The sequence below is a fragment of the Gallinula chloropus genome (assembly GCF_964237585.1).
Source record: "Gallinula chloropus genome assembly, chromosome: 10".
In the NCBI taxonomy this organism is placed as follows: Eukaryota; Metazoa; Chordata; class Aves; order Gruiformes; family Rallidae; genus Gallinula; species Gallinula chloropus.
In genome coordinates, this window is record NC_140095.1 from 22,747,033 (window position 1) to 22,762,374 (window position 15,342).

Consider the following 15,342-nt stretch of genomic DNA (forward strand, 5'->3'; position numbering starts at 1 on the left):
CCACAGGGATGCCCACGGAGCCCTGACCACGTACCGTTGGTGGAGAGTAGGAAATAGGCCGCGTTCTGCTGCGGGAGCCATCGTATCTTGTTGATCTTCTCCTCAATCTCCAAGCTCTTCAGGTAATCGAACTCCGGCTCGTGGCTCTGGAAGGTGCTGTAGACATTGTACTCTCCCCTGCGATGGGGCTGGTTCTTGCTCTGCAGGAAGGGGAACAGTGGTCAGGGCACATCTTCTGTGGACTCTGGCTCCCCGAGGTTCGGAAGCGACTGGGGTACTGAGTCACGTCAACAAAACGCAGGTCTGAAGCCAAGGCACAGCCTCTCCTGGACAGACAGCTCGCAGACAGAGGGGACAGCAGGAACAGAGTGGGAATGGAATGAGAATGGAGTGGGAACAGAGCGGGAACAGACCGGGAATGGAGCAGGAATACATTGGGAATGGAGCCTGTGGCACACGGCTCCGCAGTAGGATCTGAACACAATACACCCAGTGTGAGGACAGGAGCCTTCACATTCAAGAAGCACCGGGATAATGCGGGATGAGAAGTGAAACACAGCTGGAAGGTTGATAGAGTGTCTGTGTGGGACCTCTGGCCATCAGTTCTCTCCAGCAGAGCCAGAAACCATTGTGGGGTTGTAACTTTGAGAAAGATTTTAAACCGCCATCAAACTCCCCAAGAGAGTTTGTTAAATTTCCTGGGGTGGAGCGTGTCTGAAGAGAAACACGACTGTTCCACCCACCCCTGCCCTCGGGCCTTTCGGCGGTGCGGGAGGGTTTCTGGGTGGTTGGAGCCATGGGACAGACACTTGCTCCAATGTGCGGCCTGATCCGAGCTGCCCCGGCTGCAACCAGCGCGAAAGGCCGCAGGAGGCCCAGTGTGGCCCGGGGCATGTTTACAGCACACAGGCCAGCCCTGCCCACGGCAACGGCTGCTTTTCTGCATGGCGTCTGCCAGGAGAGACCTCAGGTTGGGAGTGACACGGAGGGATTAGGAACCAGCAGGAAGCTTTGCTTAAAAGGCTAGACCAGCATTTTGCACTGGCTGACACTTACCTCCTGCTCCCGCTGAAATATCACGACGCGGCCCCCCTTGTCCCCTGTGGCGAGTAATTCTCCGGTGTGGTTGAATTCTACTGTGGAGATGATGTCAGCTGTAGAGAAGACAAAGGCGATTCGTGTAAGGCAGGCTGGCTCCGCACCGCTCCCGGCACAGCCACTGCCCCTCTGAGCTCTGCACCAGCCTCTGGTTTGGTACCGTTATTAACAGCAACCGCAGCACCGGGCCTCTGCCAGCCCCATCCCAGCCCCGCTCCGCACCCCCACCCCAACGGCCCAACTTGGTGTCTCCATCTCCTCACCATGCTGTGCCCAGCGCAGCCTGAGGACTGCTGCCAGCAGCTGGGCTGTGGAGCTAGGTGGTATGGGAGGTGGTACAGCAGAGTTCACCTTGTCACGGCACCATACAGCACATCTTGTCTTGGCTCAACTTGGTGCTGCCCAGCCTGGCTCCACACACTCTCCACACACCTTGGGGAGCCCCCTCCAGCACTCTGGGCAATGCGATCGATCTGGGATCCCGGGAGGGCTCCGTGCTGCCCATCCCTGGCTGCCCCGCAGCCTTTGCTCCCACCCTTGTGCCCCTCCGATGCCTGGGATCGGGGTTTGCCCCCACCCGTGGAGAGGGAGCGGGCAGATGGTGCTCCCCACCCCACAGAGCAGCCTGGGCAGCCACAGCACCGCTGCCACTCTTCTCTGCCTGTTGCCACATGTCCCATCATCCATCAGGGTAAATCACAGTGACACCTTCAGCCCTCTGCCACCCCACAGCCACCCTGCCCCCATCACTGCCCATCCCCACAACCAAACTGCCATCACCAGGAGGCAAAGCCCCTGCACAGGGGGCTGGGCTGTGCACCAGGTACTGAACACTCCCAGCCCTGTAACTTGTGACCCTGTGTTAATCTCCAGCGTTTGCCCTTGGGGCCAAGCAAGCAGAGAGCTGCTAATGACTGGATTTACTGGGCCTGTTTTTAGAAGAATGTCAGAGGTTAATTCCAGAGCAGTTACTGCCCCCCTGGTGCTCACCCGCTGCTGGGAAGAGCACCAGAGCTGGGAGAAGCAGCGTGGGTGCAAGGTGGATTCTGCAGAATGGCAGCCATGCTGCTGCCAACCTGCTGGACTCACCACGGCATCTGAGACCCTGCAGAATCAGAAACCAACCTGCGATTTCCAGGCAAGGAGGCCGGGTCTAATGGAGAGAAGCAGCAGCTCAGCCTGAAAAGCCAAGCCCAAAGCTGCCTGCACCCTCACAGGTCACTGCACCCACAGCTGCGGGCAGGTGCTGCAGCCAAAGCCAAACATGCTCAAGCACCAAGAAACTGTGTTTGGAACCACATTGAGCTCCACAGCTTGGGCTGAGCCCAGTTCCAGCACAGGTTCTCATTCCTGGCTCAGGTGACCCCCATCCCGCTAAGCATCACTCAATGTCCTCAGCCCAGCATTGGCACAGGTGTCACACAGGGATTGTGCTGGGGACAGGCTGGAGCCGCAGCAGCAGCCGGGGAGCTGCAGAGGCCGTGGCCAGACACCGCATGCTCAGCAGTACCCGTCTCTCCTAAAATCGCTTGGTTGAAAATGTACCTGGCCTGTGCTACTTCGTGTTCTCCATCTCCTGCTGCTGGGTTTGGGTCATTCACTTTTCAATGAATTAAAAATAACTCCGTGCTGCAGCGAGACATTTTTCAGACAGTGTCTGATACCTGATGCATCACGTCGTCACCCCAGATGAGACACAGGGGATGGGTGCTTCAAGGGTCCTCATGCCCCCAGCACCCGTTTGTTCAGCCCCTGTGGGGAAGGGGGATGAATTCCACCAAACCTCTCGGCCCCTGGACCGGCTGTTCGCTCATACCCACTGTCAGCATCTCAGACAAGGATAAGGAGAGGGCCTGGCCAACACCACGCCTCACACCTTAGGAACAACCCAGAACACCTCTCATGAGCAAAAGGACTCGACACCACCCAAGACCCACCACCATGGCAGGAGCATCACCCCTGCACCATGGGCTGGGTTCTGGCCCCTCTCCCCATCTCTGGGCACCGACAGGTCAGGATTTGTGCCGGAAACATCCGAGGGCGAAGTGGATGAGCCCTTCCCTGGCTACGGCTCAGGAGCACAGGGCAGCACTGGAGCCTGACAAAGGCCTCCCTGGACAAACTGGGGCTCCTCCAGCACCGACTGGTCAGTCACGGGTGGCTGTCTGCTCACCCCCCCGGAGGGGCACGGCAGGGTGATTATTAATTAAAACCCCTATGTATTCACACTGAAATGATCAATAATTTACGCCCCTTTCCTATGGTTCCTCCAGCAGGTTTGTGACAACAGAAAGGAAAAAGCTTCTCCCTTTTTTTGCTTTTTCATTTCCTTCATCACCTCCTACACGCTTAGTGCCCCGAATCTGGGAATTTAAAGAAAACAGTTTCCATGGAGACCCTCCCCTCCACCAGCACCACCCATCCTCCCTCCCTTCGGCATCGCTGCTCCTTCACGCTTTCCTGCTAAAAATACCCAGGACTGGATTTGATTTCCGCCATGGCCATACAGTTTTATCAGAAAAATGGGAAATTTAGAATGCACATACACCCTCCACAGAAGGAGAAAAGGCGTGCTCCTGGCAAGGAACGGGGAAACAAGCCCTTATTAAACCAAACAGAGACAAAAACAGGGGGCTGCAGCCGGTGCACCCCCAGAGCAGCCTGACCCGCAGCGGGGAGCTGCTTGCGCTGCCGCCCCTCTCCTCTTGCCCACTAACACAGGGCCCCAGCTGTCCCATCCCCGCTCCTGGCACACCCCAGGCACCACGTCCTGCCTGTCCCAGCATCACCCATGGCTCCACATGGAAGGGCCCTGACACCGCCCGTCCCAGCGAGGGACCACAGGGTCACCACACCTGTCCCACCACACGTGCCAGGAGCTTTGTGGGCCACCCCAGGGACTCAGACGCTTCCCAGTGTCACCTCTTGGGCAGACATCCCAGAGACACGTCCCATGATGGGAGCCCCTCAGAAGCTCCAAGAGCAGTGCAGGCAGTGCCGGCTGCAGTAGGAGCAGGACCCAGCCCCGCGTCCCTCCAGTGCAGCTGCCAGCCCGTGGCAGAGCCAGACCCACCATCTCCACCCCACTGGCAGAGCAACGAGCTCACCCTGAGACTTGGGCACAGCTTCCTTCCCTGCCCGTGAGTGATGGTGAGGAGACAAACTATAGGGACTCAGGGCCCCTGGGCGCACAGGGCGGGCTGCAGAGGAAAGCCTGGGCAAGGCTGCGGAGCTGCAAGGGGCAGGGAAGTGCCCCCCATGTCCCACACAGCGAGTCACTGGTCACGTGGGGCTGAGCCCGGGCCATCAGTCCTCCCCCAAACCGTGTGGTCCATGACAGGTGGCAGGGGAACAGCAGAGGTTAAACCGCGATCTAATGGCACGAAAATCACAGGCGATAGATCTGCATTGATTTTTCCCCGCTGAGGTGAATGATAGCCTGGCAAACAGAAATCAATTCCACTGCATTAAACCCAGTAAGGATCTGGTGTCACAGTTAAACTCCCCGAAACACCATTGCTCGCCAGCACCGCAGCACAGGGGCCTGCGGGACCCCTCTGTCCCCGTCCCAGGCAGGGAGGCCAGGCTCCGCAGACACACACCGTGGCTGAGCACCCTCAGCCCTGCACAAAGCCCAGGCCCACTCCTCGGCCCCTCCGTGTGTTTGGGGGCTCAGGCTGGAATCACATCTCACAGTCAGAGCTCCCAGCACCTTCAGGAGGGCTGGGTGTGCTGCTGAGGGGCTGCTTGGGTGCGACGCCTTGTCACGGTGGCACGATGCTGCAGAGCTAGCAGCAGCTGCCACTCTTCCCCAAAATGGAACAGCTCTCCTAGATTTAAGTGCTAAAAATACCAGCCCTTGTTACAGCAAAGAATAATTTAGTGCTACCAACCCAGACGAAAGAAACTCCCATCTGGTCACTTCCCGGCACATCCCCCAGCGCCTAAACCGATGAACAGGTTCACGTCTCTCCCACTGTCCTCACAAGGTTTAATCCACTGTCCTGGCCGGAGATGAGAGCTCAGGAGGAAGTAACCATGGGGTAAATGTGTTTACCATGAGGGGGCCCAGGGAGCAGCAGCCAGGCTGCCCTGTTCCTGGCAGAGCCCGCGGAGGAACAGCACAGGCAGCCCCACTCGCCTGCGCCACGAGCTCTCTCTGGCTGTGGACCTGCACGTGCAAGGGAACACTCCTCCGTCTGCATTAAGATGCACAACTCATTAGCTCTTGGATTAATGACAATTTTTAATTGGTCAGGCTCTGAAAACCTTATAGAGCTGTTATACATCACACCTGTGATGGCGGAACAGCATGTTAATCAAGACAATTAGCGTGGGACCCAGGGAATCTCTCTACTTGTGCAAATAATCCCTCTCACTTGGAGGAGAAGCAGCAGCTGCTTTGCAGGAGACCCAGATCACTGTGCTGCCTGCGGAGCGGGTGCTGCCTGGCCAGGAGGCACCAGCCTCAGGGACCAGCTCTCGCACCCACGAAGACCCCCCAGCCAAGCAGTGGAACGGACTGTGCCTTACGTGAGTGCCTGTGGCCCCTCCGGGCAGCAGGAAGCAGCGAGAGCCACTGCTGGGGCCTGTTTCCAGCACCCAGCTGGTCCCAGAGACAGACCTGAACGCCGATGTGTGCAGGGGGAGGGCTGCCCTGCCCACCCGCCAAGAGCAAACGCGTGAGCATCTCTGTGCAGTGGGTAAGATTTAGAGATGCCGCCTTGATATCCTCACCCAGGGCTCGTCCAGCCGGTAGCACGCTGCAGACAGTGACAACACATGCTCTACCGAGTGCAGCAGTTTCTAAACCCCACACCCAATTGCACAATGACTAAAATCCATCATTTCCTCCTCTCTCTACTGCTCCTTCCCAGGTTATTCCCCTTGCACACACACCCTAAGTACAGCCTGCTGTTTCTGCTGTTAAAGGTGACCAGTGGCCCTGTGCCTGGGACAGGAGATGGCCTGAGAGCGGCTTGTCCCCACCCATGGCCGGTGCTGGCACCTCCCCGCTGTGCCCTGGACACACGCTGGGTGCCTGCAGCGAGCTGCTGGGTGCTGCCAGGAGCATCCTGGGCACCTCATCCGACTGCACCCTGTGCCTTGGCTCACTACAGGATTTACGTTGCCGTCCTTCTGCCAAGAGACAAGACAGAAAACCTCCTCGGTACGGCCGATGTGGGCTGAGCAACAGCAGCAGAAAATCCAAGTCTGCCTGCAAAAATACACTCTTAAAATAGACTTTGCAAAAAGCACCTGAGCACGGCTCATGTCCCCAGCCTTCCACACAGCGTCGTGACATCGCCGGGCACTCCACAGGCCTCGGGCTCTCACCAGGGCTGACACGGGATCCTCCGTGGGTGTAAAGAGACAGTGCAGCGAGGGATTGGGGTCCCAAATACATTCCAAAAACATGCAGTTTACAGTGACCCTCTGGCTGGTGAAACTGAACAGGCGACGCAGGGAACACGAATGACAGTAGCACACAGCAACCACCCTGTATTTCAGAGATCTGTCTCTTCGGGGTGAACACTCAGACTACTTCCGAGCAAGACCCGCACCATGGTGGCCATCACAGCCACGGCCCCAGCTGTCAGTGTGTCTGTGTCTCCTCAGGACATTGCCTGGCAAACCCAGGAAACACCAAACGTGTGTTCGGCTGTTAAATCACCATAACAGGGAAGGGGTCAGTGCGCAGACACCAGGGCGGACGCTGTGCCAAAACACACAGCGTGCCATACAGTCTGTCTTTCTGGTCATCTTCTGGAGCCATCTGTTCACTTACCAACAAAACGGTGGATTTAAAAAAAAATTTTAATTAGAAGCACCCAAATGTCAGCAAAGTGAGTAAAATTTGGAAGCAGCAAGCTTTCCTCTCGTACAGAGCAGCTGTTCGCAGCTTACAACCAAAATTTGCTATCATCTCGCACTGATGCCACTGCCTGTGTCATCGCTCCATGCGGTGCCCCAGGACAAGCACCAGGCTGAGCTCTGGTGCCGCTCAGATCTCCTCTGGAAGGGAGTTTCCCTCAGGATTCAGAGAGGAGCACCACGGGCAGAGACAGGCTCTAGGAAGGATCACAAACACGGAGACAGTGACGGTTTTACCAGTGGGTGAACCCAGGCACATGATGACAAGGTGAGCTGCTGCTGCAGGCCCTAAGCCATCCCACGTCTGGGCTGCTCGGCTCAGAGATTTCCTGGTGTTTCCTCCTCCCCAGTGACTTCTCAGCAAAGTGAAGCTCCTGCAGCTCCTGGGAGGTTTCCCACAAGGTCCTGCCTTGCCAGCTGAGAAACAGATGATGTCCAGCGGTCCCATCAAACCTGACCGTGCTGTGACCACCTGCCCGCAGCCCCCTCCAAGTCTGTCAGAACAGGGCTCCCCCACCACAAGGTCCAAAGACCTTCTGGCCAGTCGAGCAGCTTCTCGTGCTTCAAACTCCACAGACGGTCACTGTGCCACCTGCCTTGACATGACAGGTATCTGCAGTGCTGAACATGGCACGGCTCTCAGGTGCATGCAGCATCTCAAGACCCCCCGGATAGCCATCACAATGCTTCAGTTCCTCTCCAGCTTGGAGGCGAGATGCTCCACTTCCATCTCCCCTGCAGCTCCTGGGACCAGACCTGCCCTCACCAAAATAGCACTGCCAGCCACACAGACACACATTCTTGCTCGTCAGTGCACTGGGCATGGCAGCCCTCATGGCCCACATCACGTGCAGCCCCAGGATACTCCCTCTCCACAGCTGAAACACCATAGCGAGGGTGATGCAGCTCAGGATACACTTTAGAAAGCTAACACAGCACCTGCGGGAGCAGGAGAAGTCTATTGCCAGGGGTACCTGGTGTACGTGCGGTCAGACGTGCCCACAAGAGCACCTCAGGCTGCCTTGTGCGGGGATGGCCGGTGGGCAGCGCAGGGGAGACAAGTCAGAGGGTCAGCGGTGAGACGCAGACGGGCCCGGCACACACCGGCAACGGGAGGAGGCCAGCGGAGGTAACACCTGCACAGAGCCGCTGAGCCTCCTCAGCAGGACCTGCCCTCAGAGAAACGCCCCCGTGGGAGCCACAGCCTTTGGAGAGCCCTGACTTGGGGACGAAGGTGCTTCCAATCCCAAGCCTGCCTTTGGGGAAGGCAAACATCCCAAAGCCATGTACAGAAAGGCCCTGGCATCTGCTGCACAGATCTGAATTTAATCAGCTAAAGATGGCTTAATCCAACATCTGGGGCTAGATGGAGTATCAGGGCATTGCAGAGGATTTATTTCCTGTTGGGCTCAAGCTGCTGCAGCACAGGGGTCCCAGGTGGTGCTGCTCAAAGTGCGGGGCTGTACCTGTCCCATTGCAGCTGCCTGGCCCATGGAAACACGGTGGGGGCCCTGGCACAGGGTGCCCAGAGAAGCTGGTGCTGCCCCGGGATCCCTGGCAGGGTTCAAGGCTGGGCTGGGGGGGTGTCCCTGCCCGTGGCAGAGGGCACTGGGGGGTCTAAGGGCCCTGCCCACCCACACCACTCTAGGATTGTATGAAACCGGGCATTGCAATCTGACATCGTCCACCACAGTGCTGCTGCCTCTGTCCTAATCCAGTACCATGTCCTGCAGGTCCCTGCGCTCATCCTCCCACCTGTGGCCCATCGACACCCACCATCGCCCTCCCAGGTGCCTTCGGGGACGGGTGCTGCTCAGGGTCCTGCCTCTGCGTCGTACCCCATTCCCACAGACTTGCGACCGAGCCGCTCCCCCAGCCAGTGCCCGTTGTCGGGCTGCTCAGGCTCTGCCAGCACAGGGCTCAGTGACAACACCTTCCACTGCTCCCCCTCCTTGCCCAGTGCACAAACCCCATCTCAGCCCAGGGAAAGCTGTCAGAGCCCCCACACGGGGCCAGTCCTCAGCACACGCCCTGGCTGGTAAGCAAGGACAGGAGGAAGCACTTGGTTTGTCAACTGCAAGTGTAAATACCAAATATTTATCTTTGAAACTGATGGGGAATTTCACAGCCCTTCTCCTGCCTGACGTAAAGACCGAGTGCACTGCTGAACACCTCCTCCTGCCTGCCAGAAGAACTACCCCTGCTTGTGGGAGTGACAAACCACCACTGAACCTGAGACAGAGAGGTCAGTCAGGCTGCTCTGGGGATCTGCTCGGGTGTGATAACGAGAATGCATCTGTAACGCCTGAGAACTGAAATATTTAAGCTTAAAGATGTTCACAGTGGGATCCTGGCTGGGCTGCTGATCATCATCTGCAAGGAATGGACACGCAGGGCACTGACAGGCGCGTCAGGAGCACAGGACAAGAGGCCCCACTGAGCACCCCAGGGCAAAGCCTCTTCCTGGCACAATCTAACCCGTTCATTTTCACAATGAGTTAAGTGTGCAAACGGACAGGACACAGAGAGCTGGAGGAGTAACTGTCCTCTGGAGAGCCAGGAGCTCCTGAGAGCCCTACCTGTCTGCAGAGGTGCACCTCATCCCTCATCGGCCGGGCTGGTGCTGAGTCAACAGCTTCCCCACCACCCCAGCTCCTTCTCCCCCTGTCCCCAGCCGACCCACTGGCTCGATGTGCATTCAAGGATGTGCCACCACGAACTGCTCACGTCTGTTCTCCAGGTGACAGGCTGCCCAGCGAGGCTGTGGAGTCTCTGGAGACATTCCAACCTGCCTGGACCTGTTCCTGTGGGATTCAGTCTGGGTGACCCTGCTCTGGAAGGGGCTTTCGAGGTCCCTTCCAACCCCTGACACTCTGTGGTTCTGTGACCAGTTCAGGCCAAGCCCAAGCCCGCAGAGCACCAGGCTGCAAGGCACCTTGCCACACCAGCCACAAAGCTCTGTCTTTGCATGCCAAAAATCCCCACTACTGTCCCCCAGCTTTTCTTTTTTAATTAACCATTCTACCTTGGATTTTGTTCTCTTGGAAGGAAAATTTATTTGGATTTATTTTAATCTATCTCCAGTGGAAACAGGCAGAGAAACCTTGCTTGTTATCAGGAAATAAACTTTGGGATGTAATAAGCTTCCAAATGGAAGCAGGGACATTCATTAGATCAAATGAAAACCCTCTCCTAGTCATGTGGGATTTAATTAAGTTGATTCTGACAGGGAATTAAAGGTCTTTGCTGGGAGCTCTGTGGCTGGTGTCGGAGCTGTATCACTGACACTAAACATAGCGCTTCGAGGCACTATGAGGGCAAAATATTTTGGACAAAACTTAGACTGAGATAGTCTGGACACTGCTCATCTGCTCCAGTGCAGGACCCAGAGCTGCAGCTCAACCTGGTTGTTCCTAGCAAGGCCTTACTGTTCCCAGATTAACACAGCACAATTAATCAGAGTGCATGGAAAACTGATCTGTTTATCCTGAAATTAGCAGCAAATGCAGAGACGAATGACCTGCAACAGGCAGGGCGAGCAGTGGCAGAAGCTGCTGCTGCCTCAGGCATGCTGACTGCTCTCTGACCATCCTTGTGCACCCAAACACCGATGCTGGCCCTGGTCCTGGTACACATGTCCACAGAACCGGGCTCCTCAGCTGCTGTGCCAGCGACACCACAGCTCCAGGGGCCAGGGGCGGCCTCAAGCTGGGCCCCCATTGCCCCCCACACCCATCCCCATCACCTCATTCCCCCAGCCCAGCGCTGGGGAAGTGGACAACAGCCCCAGGCAGGCACCGGTTACTGCCCGGTCTGCAGGGTCACACTGGCAGCATTCAGGCACGCAGAAGATAAAAGCTAATGAATAATTTCCAGGCTGGCCAGAGCCTACTGCCAGCTCATCCCTCTCTGCCCCGCTGCGGCTCCAGGACGCGCCAGACCTCAGCACCAGCCAATTTATGGTGCAGGCCAAATCACCGTGATTAAACAGTCTGTCACAGCACTGCCAGTGACACCACCAGGCTTCACCTGTGTCTCTGAATTCTACAGCCCCATAATTCCCCAAGCCTTGTCACATGAGAAGATGGAGAGCCATTTCTGTTCTATTGTCCATGTTTCCTCTGAACAAAGCTCTGGTTAGCAGTGAAGGCTGTGACAGTGTGTGTGTGACACTCATATATCAGAGGTGAACGGTGCAGCACCACAAGCACCAGCATCTTGAACACAAGCCTGTGACTGACATGAGAGGAGTGGGAAAAAGGGCTCTGCTCCAGCCCAAGGGCTGCCTGGTGCGTCCACACACGCAGGGTCAACACTGAGCAGGCACCACCACACAGCTCTAACACCCCACTGCAAAGACAGGGATAAGCACTATGTTCTCTTACAGACCATCTTCAAGGCTCTGCAGACTTCCATCTGCTGTGAGAGTGAGGTACCACATCACTATTGCTCCTATGTTGGCAATGAGAAGGAGGTTAGCAGAGGTGACCAGATGTTACTAGATGTTAGACAACACTGCTTTTACACGCTATCCATGGCCTGTCCGATGCTTATCCGAAGCCAGGGAATGGTCTCCCCTCTCCTCGCACTCCAGTTCACCAAGTCAATCTGAGTAGGGCCATGCAGAACAGATTAAGCCCTGCTTTAAACCCGAGCGGCTTTGGGTCAGAGCTCCCCACCCAAACACCACAGCATCACCCACCTCCAGTGACATCGAGCGTCGCTGCCAGCCCAGTCAAGCTCTTCAAGCCTGACAGTAATGCTAATGAATTTGGGAAGAACTCTGCTACAGAGAGGCATCGGTACCACAAAAGACACCCACCCTGGGTGGGAGAACAGCATCCAAACACGGCATTTGACATCAGTTCAGCAAGGAGGGTCAGCAGCAGATGACATGCTGTCAGCACATCATCCTCCTCACACCAGTTTGTTGCCCACCCAGTGCAGCCTGCATCAGATGTAACTGTGCAGACAGGAGAGTTGGGGAATCAAAACCACCTTCATGTCCTGGGTCAATGCTCCGGGCAGAGCCTCAGGCTGCTGCTGTGGCCCTCTGCATGTGGGGCCAGACAGTGCTCCATCCCCAGGACGGGCAGCACTGTCCAGGGACAGAGAAGGGGCCGCATCACTCCCCAGGAATCGTGACTGCAGGATTCCCAACTGCTGACACGGTCCCTTCGCACGTGCCCAGGCGACAGCCAAGGGTAACGATGCAGATTTTAGCGATTGTGCTGGGGAAGGAAAATCTGGGGATGACATTCAGGATGGGAACCACAAACAGCACTGCGGGTTGTGAGCACATTTCAGCTCCTTCAGAAGGGGAAGGAGTGAAAATACTAATTAACCTCAGTTGTCGGAAGAAGGCCCTGCAAGAACGTGGCTCAGAACGGGTCACAAATCATAAAATAATAATAATAATAAAAAAGCCACAATGCTCTGGGGACATTAAGCGATTAAAGGGAGTTGTTATTTGGCTGATTTTCACACTTCATTAGCATATGCATAATTTAACAAGCGAACGTGCTGAGGGCTGGCAAGACATGAGACCCACCTTCTTGAAACACCAACTGCAAACTGGGACAGCCACCATTTTTTTCAATCACAATGGAAAAGCCACAGAGATCCATCCCAGGCCTTCAACAGAGCAACCGATGTTCAGGGACCGGGGACCAAGTGCAGCGTGGTGACAGAACGGTGGGGGAAAGTGGAGAAGCCCTTTGGACCGAGGCTGTAAGGGGGCCCAGGCACCCTGGCCTGCATGGCTGGGAGCGATGGCACAGCAGTTTAATGTGGAATTAGCTAAATCTAGGTGAGAACTGACTTTCTACCAAAACCAGACTGCGACACCGACTGCCCAGGCTTCCCCCATGGATTAATTGCTACTAGTCGTTAACAGCCTGTCAGTGCTGAGCAAGCGGGGTCCTGGCCCCAGCTGCGTAGACTCTGTGGGGCCCAGGGGCTCCTGCAGCCCCAAGTGGGACTGTGTGGGATGGTGAGAAAGGGAGACTCGACTTACTGAGACTACAAGTGGAGGAGCAAAGGACAGTTTGGATGGTGCAGGGATAAATAAGCCTTCTGCAAAAACCACTCTCACCCCTTCCCCCCGCAATCTGCAGCAGCCACATTTCCAACCACCGTTCCGGACTGTAATTTCTCCATATTTTAACAGATGTTCTGTTTATGAAACTGCAAGAGGATTTAGGACTTATGAATAATGCCATGAGGTCTGGGAGATGTTTCTTTACATGATTAACTGACCACAGGCCGTTAGTTGTACAACAGCGATGCTCAATGATCCACAGGCACTGATTTATTCAGACCCTGCCTATCGTAATGGTTGACATCTCCCTGGTGCCCTTTGTTAGCATCCACACCACGATGGGAGGGATGCAGATCATGAGAGCAAGTCCCCGTTGCTCTCCATGACACTGCGTTGGGTAGGGCAGAACTGATCGTCAGGAGACCCAAGGTCATGGTGAGGGGAACCTCACAACTGGCACACCAGGCTTCACAACTGAAAGGGTACAGGCTTTCAGGGTACCCGCAGCACTCGGCTTACTGGGGCATTTCTGTATATTCCGTTTACATATGTGATTATCAGTTCAACAACACTTGCTGCAAAGACAACAGGGCAATCTCCCTGTGACCCCATCACTTGCTCAGGGCAACTGGTCCCAGTCCCGTGGCCATCACGGCTTGTCCCACACAGTGAGAGCCCATCGCACTGCCCAACACGCCAGCAGCAGCCTTGTCCTTGCTAACAAGCCATGGGAGCAGCGATGGTCCCAGTGGACAGGCCATCTTCCAAGTACAAAGCAAGGCACAGCTGACCCTTTGAGCTACGAGTCTCTGGGGTGAACAGTGTCTGCCCAGTGCTGCCGAGCAAATCAACTGGGGGAAGCAAATAACATCCTCATCATGTCATGTCCGAACACTCCCTGGCTTGATTTTAAGCGGTCTAAGTTCCAGGAAAGGCAAAGTTAAGGGCTGCTGGAGAGGTTATTCTTAGTCTGATGTTCACTCTTAATAAACGAACAAGAAATTTTATGGCTATGAAAGAACTTTGGGTTACTCCATCAAACAAAATGCAGCGATGCTTGGATGGTCCTTAATGGGGTTTTAGTTTTGTTTTGCTGCACATAAATAATCACAAGTGAGGATACGGTACCTTGAAGGTGAACTTAAGAGTATGAGCAAAGCTACAGTGAGAGTAATAAATTATGCAAAAGTGTTTGTGCTTGGAATGCCAGTGTTTCAAGGTGATGCAAAAGGCACATTTTGAGCCTCTTCTGAAACCCCAAAGAAGCCTTGGGACCGAACCATATGGTTCAAGTCAGCTACCCATAGCAAGGTTAATGCTCCCAACAGCCAGCCAGGATTTGGTCAATTAGTTTATTAATGTGTTTACGCAAACACAGAGAAAAAGAGTTGGGGAAAGTCTTCTCGATTTCCCTCTGCCAAACTTACTGCTGACTGGGGCTGAGAAAGCACCAGCCTAACCCAGTTAAACCCAAGGACCTCGAGCATCTGTCCCGAATGCCCTGGCAGGCAGAGCTGCTGACCCCATCAGATGGACAGGGCTTGAGCATCAAGCCAGGGGTCAAAGGGAACAGGCAAAACTGTCCCTTCCAACCTTGGACCAAGGTCCAAGAAGAGGCTCAAAATGTGCCTTTTGCATCACCTTGAAACACTGGCATTCCAACATGGGCCAAGTCTTCAGCAGAAAGCTGCCTTATCAGCTACAGATTATTATTATTGTTATTGTTGTTATTATTATTATTATTATTACTACTACTACTACATATCCTTGTCTGAGGACAAGGAATATCTCGCTGTACGAATTGCTCCTGCTTTGGGAGCAGACCCTTTCCACTTGGATAAAGGTGCCTATGAACAGCAGTGTTGCTGCCTGCTCGGGCTGTCGGTCGGTTTTACACGCTCTGAGAAGATTAACTTTATTCCTAGTGAAGAATTTAATTACAGGAAGTGATTAGCCAAGTGCTGCCAGTCAATACAGCTGCAGCCGAGACGCTCGGGAGCGAGCGCGTGTTCTCGAGGGGTGACATCGCAGTGGAGCCGCCTGGGTTTCAAGCGACACCACCAAGACCTGGGTCTCCACAGGCCAATTACAACATGCTGACTCCAGCAACATTCAGCAGGGCTGGAAAAGGGGGAAACCAATAAAAAGACAGCAGGAGACTGGAGCTCCATTTTAAAACACGGGAATAACATCCTTTTACAGGCGCCTTGTTTTCTAATGGCAACGCTGCAAAAATCAATGGCTTTTGGAAAGGAAAAGAAACACACAGAGTAAACTGCTCGCAAGCCCTGCCAGCCACAGAACAATGCTTGCTGATAAATATAAATATA

The 15,342-nt window shown here is 55.1% G+C and overlaps 1 protein-coding gene across 1 annotated transcript in view; it reads right to left on the minus strand.

Annotated features, from left to right (window-relative positions):
• Nucleotides 1-15,342, minus strand: part of PPP2R2B (protein phosphatase 2 regulatory subunit Bbeta) — a 66,658-nt gene that overhangs the window by 14,762 nt on the left and 36,554 nt on the right. Inside the window, exons 2-3 of the mRNA XM_084268729.1 lie at nucleotides 1,057-1,154; nucleotides 35-200 (exon numbers count right to left, since the gene is read on the minus strand). Coding sequence (XP_084124855.1) covers nucleotides 35-200; nucleotides 1,057-1,154 — 264 coding nt within the window. The remainder of the gene's footprint in view (nucleotides 1-34; nucleotides 201-1,056; nucleotides 1,155-15,342) is intronic.